Genomic DNA, 14,663 nt, shown 5'->3' with positions numbered 1-14,663 from the left:
TGAGTAAAAGTTTTGAATGCCTCACCGCAATGAAACACCTTTGCCCCCCTCCCCCCCCCCCCCAAGAAACAGTAACAGGTGGATGTAATACCTTACCTTTTAAATATTTGAACAACATTATTTAATAGGAACAATAAATATTGTGCTCAACACATTTATTAGACCGCCTGTTTAACATACAGAACATATCTGAATTAACCAACCACATTCAAACTCACGTTAAATGGGAGTCAGCAAGCATGTCTTTTTCCAATTTTGATAGTCGAGGACAGGCTATACTTCTACACTGGAACGTTGTCCTTTTTTTTTTTTTGTTGGTTCAAAATCCCCCTCTTGCATTCGGAAAAGGGAGACTTACTTTGTTATTATAAAGCCTAAGCAAAAAACTGTGAATATTAGCGCCTTTCTTTTCTTATGATGTGTGATGCTGAAACCGAAAGTTTAGTCTAGTCATATTTGTGGTTGACCAAGAACCCTTTCACTTCTGAATAACCGCGGTGTTTGCATAAGTGCTATTACCTTTTATGGACAATTTCCTCTCAAACTAAGCAAGAACACGCAATCAACTGCTTCGTCCATGTCATCCTGGCACACTAGTTGATGCGAGCGTGTTTGGATTGGGACGTCTTGAAACTACTTTTGTTTGTCCGACATGAGCCAAATATCTTTCAAGGGAGATAATAGCTAAGTGTGAATGAATAGAACCCGATTGCAGCAAGATCTAAAAAGGTCTGACTCACTGACTGTGACATAATCAGCTCTGAATACATTGTCCGGCGTCCAGTTTTACCAATCCAAGTGCGCTCGTTTCAAAGGAACCGTATCGTGGAAACTTTCACTGACTAACCCGCAGCTGGAAGGCATATGAGGCCACTCTTGGTTTCTGTTTCCTCACATAATGGACTTATTACGATAAGAGACTCTATTCATGTGTTCATTTAGCAATGTTTATTATTGCTGCAGTTGTATTACTGTATATGATGCAATTAAAGTTAAAGTTGCCACTGACGGTCACACCCACTTAAGTGGGGGCGAAATTCAAATCCCTGCAAATTTCACGACTGTCATTTTGTATTCCAAAAGGATGATACCATTCGTGGGTTGGGGTTTGCCTCCAAATAGTCGGGTTTTGAGAAAACGAAATGGAATTCGTTCAATGAAATAATTACCCAGAAGTAGAAGGAACAACCAAATGTAGAAATGAAACCTCAGGGCACAACTGTATAAATAAATTGCAACGACGAGCATCCTCTGATAAGGATCACAGTCATTTTCTATTGTCTCCTTTCCTGATCTTACCGAACAGCAGCTTACTATTACTCTCCAATTTCCCCTTTTGAGAATTAGCAGATCCTATGCGTACAATGAAGATCACATTCAATCCATGCCTGCCAACAACTCGGTTGAAAAACATCCTCAGCACTGTTTGTCCATTTTTTTGTCTCTTAATGATCAAATCCTTTGTTCCGCATTTGTGGTCGTGTTCCAACTAGCTCCATTTGCAGCTAATCTGCGACCTAGAAGAGGATAAGCAGTTTAGAAAAGGGATTGTTGGATGGGTGGATGTTGCAAACTAGTCACCATTTCGAACAGATGTATTGTTTGTTTCAGTCTTTTTGCATTCCTCAGAAACAGGTCATCTCAGCGTCTCAGACATTCTGGTGGCTTCTGATGCTGGTCGGGACAGGACAGGAATGGGTTAGCATCCTATCTACCAAACAACATCTTTTGTCCGAATCTTGTCCCCCACAGGTTGATCAATATTCCTTTGCTGTGGTGTTCCTCAAGGGTCAATCTTAGGGCCCCTCCTTTTTGCGCTCTGCGTATTTCCAATTAGAGGTGCCGCCAGCCAATTAAGAGGTATTTTATTTGATCTCATACCACATAACCAGATGACACCTTGTGAGTCATATCATACCAGGCCATGCCTTTTTGTTCATTGGCTCCCTGTTCATTTTGCGATTCAATATAACATTTTAACAATCATTCGCAGACACCTCAGTGATCAAACCCCTCCTTACTGCTAATGCTTGCTTACTACGTGGTGTCATTTTATTGTCTTGTTAGGTCACTGTGGTCCGCCAGTTGCCTCATACTAAAATAAAAAACAATTCATAAAGGCATGAAAATGCATTGTCATGATAGTCACTAAAAACGCATATTTAACGCAATATAAAAAGAAACAAACAAAAGACTAGCAATGCTAAGCTAGCATTAGCACTGCAAACAAGCTGACGTTAACCTAGCATAGCGTAAATTATAATTGTATAATAGAGTGTTATAACACAAAGCGTTATCGGTTTGAAGGTGTGTTTTTTGGAATGTACAATCAATAATTAAATTTCGAGGACAAATGTGACTAATTCTGTCACTGCTGAATCATCTCAGTTGCCCGAGGTCCATTCACTTTCTTTCTGATTAATGCTCAATTGTTTGTAAATGAAAGGGCATTGTTATTCCAAAGGTGGATAATCTGCCATACTCTTGTGTTAGATCTCATTCGATTTTTATTTCTTTAGGGGTACCTAATATTTTTGGCTAGTATCGTTTGGCTATTATGCTTGCTTGGCAGTGTGAACAGTACAGCCACTGGCTCACATCTTTGTCTTTTTGCTTTGTTTGTTTTGGGGCAGACAGAGCGGAGACAAGGGAGTTAATAGTCCTTTAGCCCTTATGGGTCTTGACATCCCTGGCATGCTTTTTGTTGTTTCGCAATCCATCTTTAGCCAGATAATGGGGAAAGAGCTAACAGCAAACTGTTTCTTGTCAGGACACGTTGTCACATCCCATTAGCGGCATAGTTATGAAATATTACCTGCACCTGTCTTTAACCTTGGGGTCAATCCTCTGACGCCCTTGCTTCGAATGAAAAACAGCTTGGGTAGACCACTGGAGGTTGTTTGGATGAATGTTCAAGGACGTGTTTTTTTGGATGCTTGTACTGTTTACGCAAGTCTTGCCAACAATCCGGAGAACGCGAAGCTCAACGTGACCCAGCAGGCCTTGGGGTGGGGGGCCGAACCGCGTCCACTTGATAGCAAATTGAATCATCATTGACAAACGTGCTCTCTTTTTGGTGGGAAATAAAAACAAAACCTTAAGAAGTGGTGGTGCTGGGTTTCACACAAATGAACTGAAACATAATGGAGACCAGCTGCTTGTGTGGTTGAATGAAAAATGTTTTTTTTATTCAATTGTTCTCATTTAATGAGGGTTATTACCAAGTACAATTGGAGTGCTATTATAAAAATACAAAAATTGATTTGCAAAAACACTGCTATCTACAAAGTGGTCCATTGCTATATTTCTCACATACACACTAAATGCATTAGACACTCATCGTGTACATAATGTAAAGCACAAAATGATTCATACACTGACCAATTTGTGAGTTGGTGTTGGTAAATTCTACTAATGACTATAGGGGACAAGAATAAAGTCCTTCTTTCTTTCCTTCAAATTCTTTGTAGATGAAAAGTTTGTTTTTCATAGAAAATAAGGGCATAGAGAAAATTAATACATATTAAAAACTTTTTCCCGAAAGAAATACAATGAAAATAATTTTTTATTTCGTCATGATCTCACGAGAATTAAATTTAAAAAAGTTGTATTCTTTTAAGAAAAAAACACTTTTTTAAGATAATTGAATTTTTATTTAACTTTTCAGTAAAAAGTTGTTTTTTAAGAAAAGTTATATATATTTTTAGAACGTATATATTTGCAAATAATTTAAGTCTTTCTTTTTTCAAAGACAAAATGTCAGAAGACTTTAGGAAGCATTTTTTCAATGTTGCTTTATGCATTTTGATCATTTAGGAGGACAAATTTGAGTATAGAATATTTGTGGTAACTTCTAGCATCAGCAAGTTCATACGAACCTAAACACTTACAACATTGGATGCACATTTATTATTAAAAAACTAACAAACAAACAAACAAAAAAGATTATTAATCCTTTTGGACACAAATCATTTACCGGTAACTGCATTTCTCAACAATGTCTCACAGTATTTTGCCAATTTCTTGCGTCATTTCCAGCTAAAAGTGCATTCAGCAGATAAAAATGCACTTGCACTCCCAATTGTGTCGAGTCTATGAATCATTTTGGCTCCAAGTGTCCGTCCACAATTCAAAGCTGCCCCAAAGTGGCTCATTGCTTGCAGGCTTTTTTTGACATAAAAAGATAGCAAGTCATTTAAAGTTGTCGCCGTGTGCCTAAAATACAAGACCTGGCATGTTCTAAGTGTGAATTACATTCTTTGTCAGCGACATAAAATGGCAACTTTGCAAGCGCCTAATGTGATCCATGTGCTTTATGATGAAGATCTTCCAAGCCTCTTGAGTCCCGCTCATCTCTTGTTTTTTTCTTCCTTTAGACCAAACACAAGTTGAATTTTTATGAAAGTCCCGTTATATTTCACGTACAGAAAATTTGAGATACAAGGTTTCACATTACGAATGTTGTCAACTTGTATCTCAAGGCACCACAGTCATTTGCTGGACTTGTACCTAATTCTGCTGCGTCATTCTCGACCTCACAACCTCCTTCAACTCCTGGACCCAAAGTTGGTCCGGGTCGGTGCAGACGGTGATCTTCCGTCCGGACTTCTTCCTAATGGTAAACCTGCACACACACGCACGCACATCAGCATCTTCCAACCTTTGAATCATTCTTCATCAAGAAGGTCATTTGTTTTTCCATTTATTGCTGCCAGATCATTATGAGTTGCAATTGTGTGGCTGAAAATGAAAACAATGAGCTTACGGACTCACACGACAGCTCTGATGTTGCAATCGCCATCTGTTTCCTGCATCCTGAAGCTCACCACGTTTTTCTTTCCCTTCTTCCTCATGCTGGGCGCGTGGCCGAGGCAGCAGTTACCGTGAGAACCTGCGCAGGGAAGGCCGAGGTCACATGGTCACATGGGACGATAATCAGCCTCGTTTGAGGGAAAGCGGCTTTTAGCAAGCGGCACTCGTCAGGCGAGTTACATTTTGAAGTGATGAATAGGCAGCGTGTGGTTGGAGGAAGATGGCGTGAAGATAAGGTTTTTTTTGATACTGTATTGTGATATGATTCATATATCTGTGATTATCAGACAATTTTGCAATCTTTATTTGCCATGAAGGATCCTGTTAACGTCTGACTTCATCTTAAAACAACATACTTGCTAAATTCACATTTACAATCAACATTTGTATTTATTAGTTATAAGTACATTAATTGTAAAAACAAATAACATTAAAAAACTCAACAAAGAAACAACAACAAAGTATCTGGACATATTTGAATGTTTAATTAACTTCCAGGCCACACAGGAGAGCCTGAGCCGAGATTCGAACCCAGAACCTCTTAACCTGCAAGGCGGACATGCTAGACCAGGGGTGTCAAACATAGGGTCGGCAGGCCAGAACCGGCCCTTCAGGGGATCCAATCAGGCCAGTACTGCGGGAAAAAAACTGCAGTTTTTCCCACTAAAATTACCTGTTGTTGCTCATTTTGTCCACTGGGAGGCGCACTGACAACCACTTAAATGACATTCTGAAATTTGGCTGCTACTTAGGATTTAAAGCAACAACAACAACAAAAAGGCACATTTTTGTGAATACATTTAAAATTGCTTAGCAATAAGATAATAATAAATGGGAATTTCAGATTTCCACAGAAAAAAAGGGAATATTTTGACTTCTTGTTATTTATAGCTTATTAGGCCATCGACATACTCGTCTGGCCCACTTGGGATAAAATGTGGGTGAAAGTGGCCCCTGAATTTAAATGACTTTGACACCCCTGTACTAACTACTAGTACTATTTAAAGAAAAATTAAGAACAATATAATTTGCATACGCATGCTTGTTTTTTGTTTTTTTTTGTGTGTGTGTGTGTGTGTAAATGCGACATGTTTGAAAGTTATTTAAAAATGAAAATTCCCCAATTAAAATAAATATGATCAAATATGAAATTGAAAATATCAAATCAAATTTGAAATGACATGCCTGCACAGTGCCAGTCAAACATTTGGACACACTTGAACGAGAAAGTAGGACATAACTTTCTGCGATGATGACGCATCAAAATTTGTCAAGCTCTTTTCTAAAATGCTGGAACTCGAGATTATTCTAAGAGAAAAATGCATTTATTTACCGAGAGCACATTTCACAAAATAAATAAATACAAATGTGTGCGTTTTTGTTGTTGTGCCTTTTTGTCTGTTTTATTTTTTTAAAAAGAGCAATTAACAAATATATGCTCCCCTTCATCAAGGTTTCATCACACATAAAGTCATTCCTGTAACAAAGTGCTTTGCTCCTAATGAGCACAGTAATCCCACAATAAAGCCTGAGGTCATTTCCCAACCAAGTGAACCAAAGAATGTGCATTACAAAAAACAGACAAGCCTCAATTAAAACAAAACTACTCATAAATAAATGCACATGTCAACTGACGTTAGCACCAACAAGTGACCCTGTGGTGACGAACAAAATGTTTAATCGTGCTGATGAATGTACCCAAGCTGCATCTGCCAGCCAATCAAGCTTCTTTTTGTGTGTGTGTGTGTGTGTGTGTGTGTGTGTGTGTGTGTGTGTGTGTGTGTGTGTGTGTGTGTGTGTGTCTTTGAACGCCAAGCACACGCTTGAGCATGGCACGCGCTCGCGCTCGCACTAACCTTGTGCCACACACATTGTGGTGCAGATGAGCAGCATCAGGAACAAAAGAGCTTGGAATTTCATGTCTGCTGTTTCTGTTCTGCTTGGCTGTGCATGAATACAAGACAAAGTTGGATTAAGGAGATGGAAGAAAAAAAAAGAAAAAGAAAAGAGACAATAACAATCCTGCTTCTCTAGTACAGAGTACAAAAATAGGCTAATAATAAAAATGTTCATTTATTTTCAGGTTTGCAGCTGTTACATGCCAATCCAATTGCATCAACTGCCAAATTTGTGGAACGTACCTGCTGATTGTCATTCACAAGGTAGCCTGCCGCACAACTCTCTGCTAGACAACTGCAGTGCGGTGTTGGGGATTTATACTCTTATTGTGCACGTATGAATTAACCCCCCCCCCCTCCCCCCCTACCACTTTACCCTGCAGCCTAGTGGACACACACACACACACAAACACACTCCTTCGCCACTCCTCCTCTTAACAAGCATCACCCACTTTTGCAAATGCGTAGTTTAACATGTTGCACAATAGTTATGGCTTTGCAGCGCAAGGGTTTTTCCTCCCTTAGGTAACAAAGTATGACCGCCGTCATTGGCTTCTGGTCAAGCTTCAAGTGTTGCAAGTTGGTATTTAATGCAAGTTTGACATGCATTATGTGGAAGAAGAGAAGAATCCTGAACTGGTGGTCACCTCGTCCCCTGCAAAGAATTGATTGAATCCAGATGTTCACAAGAATTGCTGACGTGGTTGGAGTCATAAATTTAATATGTGTGTTGTTTAACCAAACGTATGTAAGATGGGGGTTTATAAATGGCCATTTTAAATAATACTGTAGCCAGTGTATGTGCATATTTGGTGACTGCGGTGTCCCAACTAGTCTTTTGAAATATTATTTATCTAGTGGGGACATAATATCACAACTTTCATAAAACAATTACAGAAACCATCAATATGCAAAACCCTAATGTAACAGCACCAAATAGTGGAAATAACAAGTGAGTACCAAGTTAAATGATACAAAAGAAATTCGCTTCAGTCTCAATTATACTGTACATGTAATCATAAGTAGTTAAAGTGCAACTCATAACGTGTACACAGTGCAGATGCATACTTAATACTATTTGGAAAAAATACATTCATGTACTCATCCATTCTTTTGTACTGTATAACATTAGGAAAGCTTGATTTAAAAATAGATGCCTAAGGTCAAGACAAATACACTAGCACACGGGAGACATCTGCTGGTTACTTGTTGTACTGCTTTCCAACGTTTTTAGTCAAAATAGCAATGTACAGTGGGTATATACTTAGTGTGCAGTATTTACATCTTATAGAACAACTCAGCTTTTAAAATTATGATACGGATCCGGTCTGTTGCTGAAAGTCGATGTAGCAGATTCAACTGCTTTAATCAATTTAAATGATATACAATACTCGTTTTTATAATACAATGGCCGCAAATGTAGGGAGTAAAACAAAAAAAAAAGTCGTCAGAAAAATAAGCCAATTAGGCCGACACTTAAATAAAGTAACGTTCGTTATACTTCCCACAGTCGGTTTGTGCGTCGTTCGTAAAGTCGAAACGTCCTATGTCAGTTACGATGAACGCCTGTATATCTAGTTACATGACGTCACGCAAAAAATGGCGGGCTCCATATGCCTCCATATTACCTCCATATCCGGCTGCTTTGATTTTTCCTTTTCCGCTTCCGCTGCGTCCAGTGCGAATGGAGGACTTAAAATAATTGTAAAATTTTTGTAAATGTAAAAAAAGTGTTATAGTTTTAATATTAATTCATATTTTGGGGCTGAAAAATTAAAATTAAAATGACCTTGTGTTGACATTTTTCGGCTACACCTCCAGTGGGCGTGTCCCTGCCGGCTTTTACCTCCGTCCTCCATAACTGTGTCACAGGCAACCGAAGCAGCAAGTCATCCTGACGACGTTAAATTCCCATTGTATTGCTCACGCATTGATTGGTCGCTTCTCAGAAGGTGCAGTCATATAAATAGTGAAAGGTAAGCAACTACATCTTGTTGCCACGTTTCGTCGCGTCGGACGCTTTTTGAGCTCCTACTCCTCCCCACAAAAGACGGCTCGCATGGATCCTCACAACACGAACGCGGAGGCGAAGAGGACCCTGCTGAACCACGCCAAGACTCTGAGGCTGCACACGGGGAATTTAGTCAACAGAACTCGGCTGAAGAAGAAATGTCCGTGCTCGCCCAGCGAAGAGGTAAACTTCTATCCCCCCCCAATCGACCAAACGAACGAGGCTAGCGTCCAAGTAGCTAGCGAAGCAGGTGTGTTGAATAATCTGACGTTGACAATTGTTATGTCAACATTTCCTAAAGAGGAAGTAAAGCGTCGCTCACAACATGAATAGTAGACATATACATGTTGAATGATTAATGCGAAGAATTACAAGTTTGCTACACTTCATAAAAGCCAAATTCGCGCTATAAATATTTTTGAAGTATTCCCATTTTCAAAAGATCATTTTTAGATTATTCGAAGGAAATCACAATGTCTCACCATTGAGCTTTATTTTTTATTTATAGAACGGGCCTACTATTCATTGTGGGCAGCAGGTTGGTGACCACTGGCGCACAAGCCTGCTCTGCCATGATATAATCTTATAGGTTACATCATAATTTTTACGATGATATCACTTTAGTTTGAAACCCTAACCTTAACTTGAAACCCTGAGCTCAAAACCTAACTGACTGGGAAACTGTCATTTGAAACCATAACTGTTATAGGCTAAAGCGCATGTTCAACAGCATTGACTGTGACCATTGATTTATAACCACTCTTTCCACGTGTTGCATTCTTCAGGCTGCTGGCCTCCACGCCCTCTGGCTCTTTGAGAAGCGGTTAAAAGTGACTTTGCACAAATCGTTTATCAGATGGCGTAACGTTGGTGGCATTCATCCACTTGTTTGTTTGCTTTACAATACATGGTAGCATAAGTCAAATGGGAGAAACGTGGTCCAGATGTTGCATTTCGAGCCGGGTTGACTGTAAAAGTCGCGTCATCACATGCTAGGAAACATTCGTGGAATCATCAGGTTTGTGGAAATGGAAACTAGCGTATGTTTGTCTTTTTCAGCTTCAAGAATGCATTCAGGCTACGCTGAGCAGCTGGTTCTCCACAATAGAAGCCCCGACTGAGGTGAGGTGACCATTTTGACTCGTTACATCCGGGCTGGGGGAAACTTTTTAACTAAATGTATGGAAAAATATGATGTAATAATTGAGAAATGTATTATAAGCATGTTTTGGGGCTTTAAGATGCTTAGGAAGGAAGCGTACTGTACTATTTGAAATGAAAACCAGACCGACTAGCTGTCTGTATTTGCCCTATGGGGCGAGGCTGCACAGGGTCAGACGGCAGGATTCCGACTGAACAACTGCGGTGATGGACTTCAAACGATGCCTTTAGGCGTCCTGAAAAGAAGCTGTCATGGCCAATGTTCATGCAATACTGGATAGCCGTCTGAGGCGCCATTCCAAAAGTCTCGTCTGTCTGTTGGGATGAATGGGGGGGGGGGGGGTGTTCATATCATTGCTACTTTATTATAGGGGAACCAAGATAAGATTAACAACAAAGAAGCATAGTGAGTGCTATATTTTTTTTGGGTGGGGGTGGCTATGTTGAGCTCAGATAATCTACTTTAATGACTATATCCACTGGAGTCAAATGGCAATGAGCGGAGGTTATAAGAGTCATATGGATGTAGTTGGAAGAACTTGCAGACAAATGCCAGCAAAGGAACGCTTAACTCAAGGTAGTCAGATGTAAATGCACTGGATACGTAAGTAAATAGCGCTCATTTACAGATGAACTTCAGTGTCATGCCAAACAAAGTAACTGCACAGCTTCTGATGGTTGAACGAAACAACGCAATGCAACCTGAAACCCAAACAAACTCATTAATCTTCAGAATGACCGAGAGGGTCAAGAGTCACTCGGCAAGTTCAACCGCCTGAAGGAATTTTTTTTTTTTTTTAAGGACTTACCAGACACGTTAGACTGCAACATCCCCCAGGCCACAGATGCTATCGTACCTGAGGAGAGGGAGGAGCTTAAGGTGTCAGGTTTGTACTGTCATCAGTCTTCTTGATTTACTGCATGATATGTTCAGCTATATTTTTTCTTAAATGTCACTATCAACTTAACTGGCTTCTTCCCGAAGTCAAAGTGTTGTCAAATCAAAAATTGTGGCTTTGTTATGGCAGCCAAGCTGTTCCTCTTTGAGTCGGGTCAGTCGTCCATCAGGGATGCAGTGGAGATGGGTAAGAAATTGCAATATTTATAAATAAATGACGGCGTTCCTCGCTGACGGCATCTTTCTCCTCCAGCCTGTCAGACGCTGGCCGTGTCCCAGCTGGACTCGGTCATCATCGCGCCGCGCAGGCTCCTGGCTGGCGACGTCCAAACATTGGCCCCCCTTCAGCCGGCGTGGGAGGAGCTGGAGGCGCTGGTCCGCAGCCAGAGGATCGCCGCCATCGGCACCTCCGACCTGGACAAGGACCTGCTGGAACAGCTCTACAACTGGGCTCAGGTCTGCTGCAAACCTCATGAACAAAAATAACGTCATTTATTATTGGTGCATGTAATTTAGAGAGCCCCGTTGTTTGCCAGGTCAAGCCCAGCAGCAACCAAGTGAACCTGGCGTCCTGCTGCGTGATGCCCCCTGAGTTGACCGCCTTCGCCAAAGAGTTTGACATCCAGCTGCTCACACACAACGATGCCACGGGTGAACGTCTTTCTTTTTTTTCTTTTTTTTTTCTTTTCACCAAGATACACTTTTGTTTCTTCTATAAAGATCCAGAAATCTCTGGTCACATGTTTGACATAAAAGAGCATTTGGGAGGACAAGGCTGGCTTGCATCTTTTTATATCCTATACATTCCACAAAAGGAACCCAACAAAGGTGTGTCTGTTTGGTCTGCCCATTTTTAAACCTTTAAAAAGGTCACCAAAGTGCCAACAAAAACATCCCATTAAAAAAAAAAACACAACAACAGGGCTTGACATTTTCCACATTTTATGTGACAACCTTAAAACTGATGACGTTTGCTTCTCTCAAAATTCTTCAAGACAACGCGAGTTGAACATTTTTTGTTTGACAATCCTGACTCAAAGATCTTCCACTTCATGCTTGGTTTGTGCTCTGACATGCTCAGTCAATAGCGTGCCGCGCGATACACGACACCACCGTTCATTCATATGCCAGCGCAAGGGGGCGTCAAACTCGGCCGGACAGTCACGCTAGACGCATGTAAACAGAGCTAAACCTACTAATTCTATCCAATGGTCTATACGTTGAAGAGCATACTAATATTCAATTAAAGAGATGGTTTGAGTGTAAAGGGCTGAAAAAGATGGGGAAAGTTTTTCTTTTTTTCTTTCAAAACATCGTCCTACGCAACTGACACTGAAATTCTCCAGTTTTAACAAGCTCTCCTTTACCACAGACAACAACAAAAATAAAAATAAACAGTGGCAAAGCAATTTTAGCATTTTTCTTCATCATTCATTATTGTCGTCCGGCAGTCCGGGTCGTGCCAAACGGCCCCAAAAAATAAAATAAAAGAAAATGGCTGACCTTTTCGGGACAGACAGTGGCAGGCAAGAGATCAGGATTGTCATCTGTAGGCGCATGCATGGCCCACAACAAAATGTTTGCTACATATGAAGGTGAAAAGGCTTCACCTCACAAGTTGACCCCCGCTCACATTTATCCCTCTAAATTTTTGGCTTCGGGAAACGAATAAAGAATACATCCAAAAACAAGCATGGGTCGTCTGCGAGCGTGCTTCTATGTTGACCTCTTTCCGGTTCACGCTGCTGACGTCGCGCGGTCTAAAAATAGCACTCGTGCAGTACCCTATTGTACGACGTGATCGAACCCCCTGGCAAAAATGATGGAATTACTGCTCTTTATGTTTCATTTTGGAGCTAAAAGGCAAATGAGTATACATTGTCCTATACTAAGTATCCTGAAATAATGGTCTTGACTCAAAAGCAACTGGACTTCTTACATGTTGAAGACCTTTCACCATTCATCCAAAATGCTTCTTCGGTTCTAACTTTGAAGTGTGAAGTTACTCTAATTATGTGTCAGGTGTGCTCACAATTTTTGTTTTTGCAAGGCGAAACAGCTCAGTTGAGCTATTATGACACACCCACCAGATACATTAATTAAGAAACTCCACACTTGTACACTTTGTATAACAGCATACAAATGGCAACAAAGGTGAGCACACCCCTAAGTGAAACTATCCAAATTAGGCCTATTTTCCCGTCACAGGTGCAACTTCATGTTGCAAGGTCTCAGGTGTAATAATTTAAATGTTATCGCCCTCATTTGCATGCAGAGTTGATATCAGCCGCCACCTTCCGGGAAGCAATGCAGGAGGGAACGCAGAATGTGAGCGCAGCCGTCTGGAGGCTGGAGTGGCTCCTGCGCTACTCCATCATCGTCAAGAGCCGCGGCATCATCAAGGCCATGGGCTACCTGTTCAGCGCCAGCAAGGCGGAACTCTAGCGGGACAAGCGGAGGATGAAGCCATTTGTTGTCTTTCCCATTCACTACCACATGCAAAGTCACAGCTCTGCAAACATGGAACCCTGCCCTTCATATATTTACTGTCACGAGTTGTCATGAGGGTTTTTTGAGCTGAACATTTTTATAGCGAAAAAAAATATATACTTTCAGTACTTAAAACAATCTAGGGATAATCAATACTTGATAGACGAAACAAGTTTTGCAAATATACTGAAACACTGAACCGTTGTACATTTACAAGTTTAGCACTTCTACAGGCGATTGAGAGCGTTTTAGATTCATTCTGAAATGTCAACTTTTTGTGAGGAGTGCATGGAAGTGGGCCTTTTTTCCAGTGATGCACATTGTGCACGTGACAATACGGTTGGACACAAATCATACCTCAAACACCAGCCAGCTGTGTGAAATATGTCATAGGATTTTATATAGATGGGCGGGTAAAAATGCAGCTATCAGATATCAAATGGTCCGGTTGGTGTCACGACGACGGCGTGCACAGTCGATATTTCCAATGTCAATGTTAAAGGCAGTTTGAATGACTTAATTGTTGCCTTGTAGCTTTACTGTTGGACCATGCCGTGGTTTCCTCAACCCTGTTCTAATGTGAAGTGCCTCACAGCAGCTGATCATGTCGTCCTCATACCTGCTCGTATCATCAAGCTTTCAATATATCAAGAAGAGTCGGAAGAAAATTTATTTTTCTTACAATCATTAGTATTTGTGAAAGAGAAATGGCTTCTACAGCTTTGATTTTATCTAGTTTTTAGATTTTTTTTTTGGACTAATTTGCATTCTTCGTTTAAGAAAAAAGTTACTAATTAGAGTAAAATTTTACTATTGGAAGCTAAACTAGATATTTTTTATTCTAACGTTTTACTGATTCGTTGCCAGGGTTGTGACCCTCACGTGTGATTTGTCATGATGAGTTTACGAAGTAATATTTTGGCCGATGTCATCTGTTTTTTTTTCTTGTAATGGCTGTAGAGATATGGAAATGATTTTTTTAAAAGGAATTTTTATTTATGAGTTAAAACTCGCTTGATCCAGTAAATCGCTTGAAATATCTCTGCTGTACTGGAAACATTACCTGTAATGTCATTCATCTCTGGCTTTATTAAAGTGTACTGTATACAAAAAGAGTATTGTTGGTGTTGGTTTCAATTATTTTAAATAGGATGCTTGGGTCTAATTTAACATTTAAACATGAATAACTTTTTAAATAGAATTAAAACAAGCTACAACATTAAATTTGATGGAAATATTTTAAGAGTGCTGAGTACATCTCAATCAAATATTCTAAATTATGCATTGTATATATTTAAATCATTAAATGTATTTTTTTTACTGAAGCATTGTAATCGTTAACTCAATTATGTAAACTTTGTACTAGTTTAAGTGATTTTCTTAGTACATTATA

General features: G+C 40.1%; 2 protein-coding genes across 4 annotated transcripts; one reads left to right on the top strand and one right to left on the bottom strand.

Annotated features, from left to right (window-relative positions):
- Window positions 1-3,158: 3,158 nt before the first annotated feature.
- Window positions 3,159-7,100, bottom strand: ccl25b (chemokine (C-C motif) ligand 25b). 2 transcript variants are annotated; one of them, XM_086088968.1, is made up of 5 exons: window positions 6,954-7,100; window positions 6,669-6,756; window positions 4,774-4,891; window positions 4,504-4,624; window positions 3,159-4,366 (listed from the first exon to the last, which is right to left on the bottom strand). In XM_086088968.1, exons 2-4 carry the CDS (start codon window positions 6,730-6,732, stop codon window positions 4,510-4,512), a joined length of 297 nt encoding a protein of 98 aa, XP_085945094.1. In that variant the 5' UTR covers window positions 6,733-6,756; window positions 6,954-7,100; the 3' UTR covers window positions 3,159-4,366; window positions 4,504-4,509. The 2 variants fall into 2 exon arrangements, with proteins under 2 accessions (XP_085945094.1, XP_085945093.1); XM_086088967.1 differs by having other exon boundaries at window positions 3,159-4,370; window positions 4,510-4,624; window positions 6,954-7,099.
- A 1,450-nt stretch (window positions 7,101-8,550) lies between these two features.
- gclm (glutamate-cysteine ligase, modifier subunit) lies at window positions 8,551-14,388 on the top strand. Of its 2 annotated transcripts, XM_086088965.1 has the most exons (8): window positions 8,551-8,686; window positions 8,761-8,904; window positions 9,781-9,843; window positions 10,685-10,769; window positions 10,911-10,967; window positions 11,034-11,236; window positions 11,317-11,431; window positions 13,056-14,388. In XM_086088965.1, the coding sequence occupies exons 2-8, from the start codon at window positions 8,770-8,772 to the stop codon at window positions 13,223-13,225; spliced, it is 828 nt and encodes a 275-aa protein (XP_085945091.1). In that variant the 5' UTR covers window positions 8,551-8,686; window positions 8,761-8,769; the 3' UTR covers window positions 13,226-14,388. The 2 variants fall into 2 exon arrangements, with proteins under 2 accessions (XP_085945091.1, XP_085945092.1); XM_086088966.1 differs by lacking the exon at window positions 8,551-8,686 and having other exon boundaries at window positions 8,693-8,904.
- Window positions 14,389-14,663: the final 275 nt, after the last annotated feature.

The sequence above is a fragment of the Leptonotus elevatus genome, chromosome 11 (assembly GCF_054856555.1).
Source record: "Leptonotus elevatus isolate MCC_2025b chromosome 11, RoL_Lele_1.0, whole genome shotgun sequence".
Lineage (NCBI taxonomy): Eukaryota > Metazoa > Chordata > Actinopteri > Syngnathiformes > Syngnathidae > Leptonotus > Leptonotus elevatus.
This window is presented reverse-complemented; position numbering and strand designations above follow the sequence as displayed.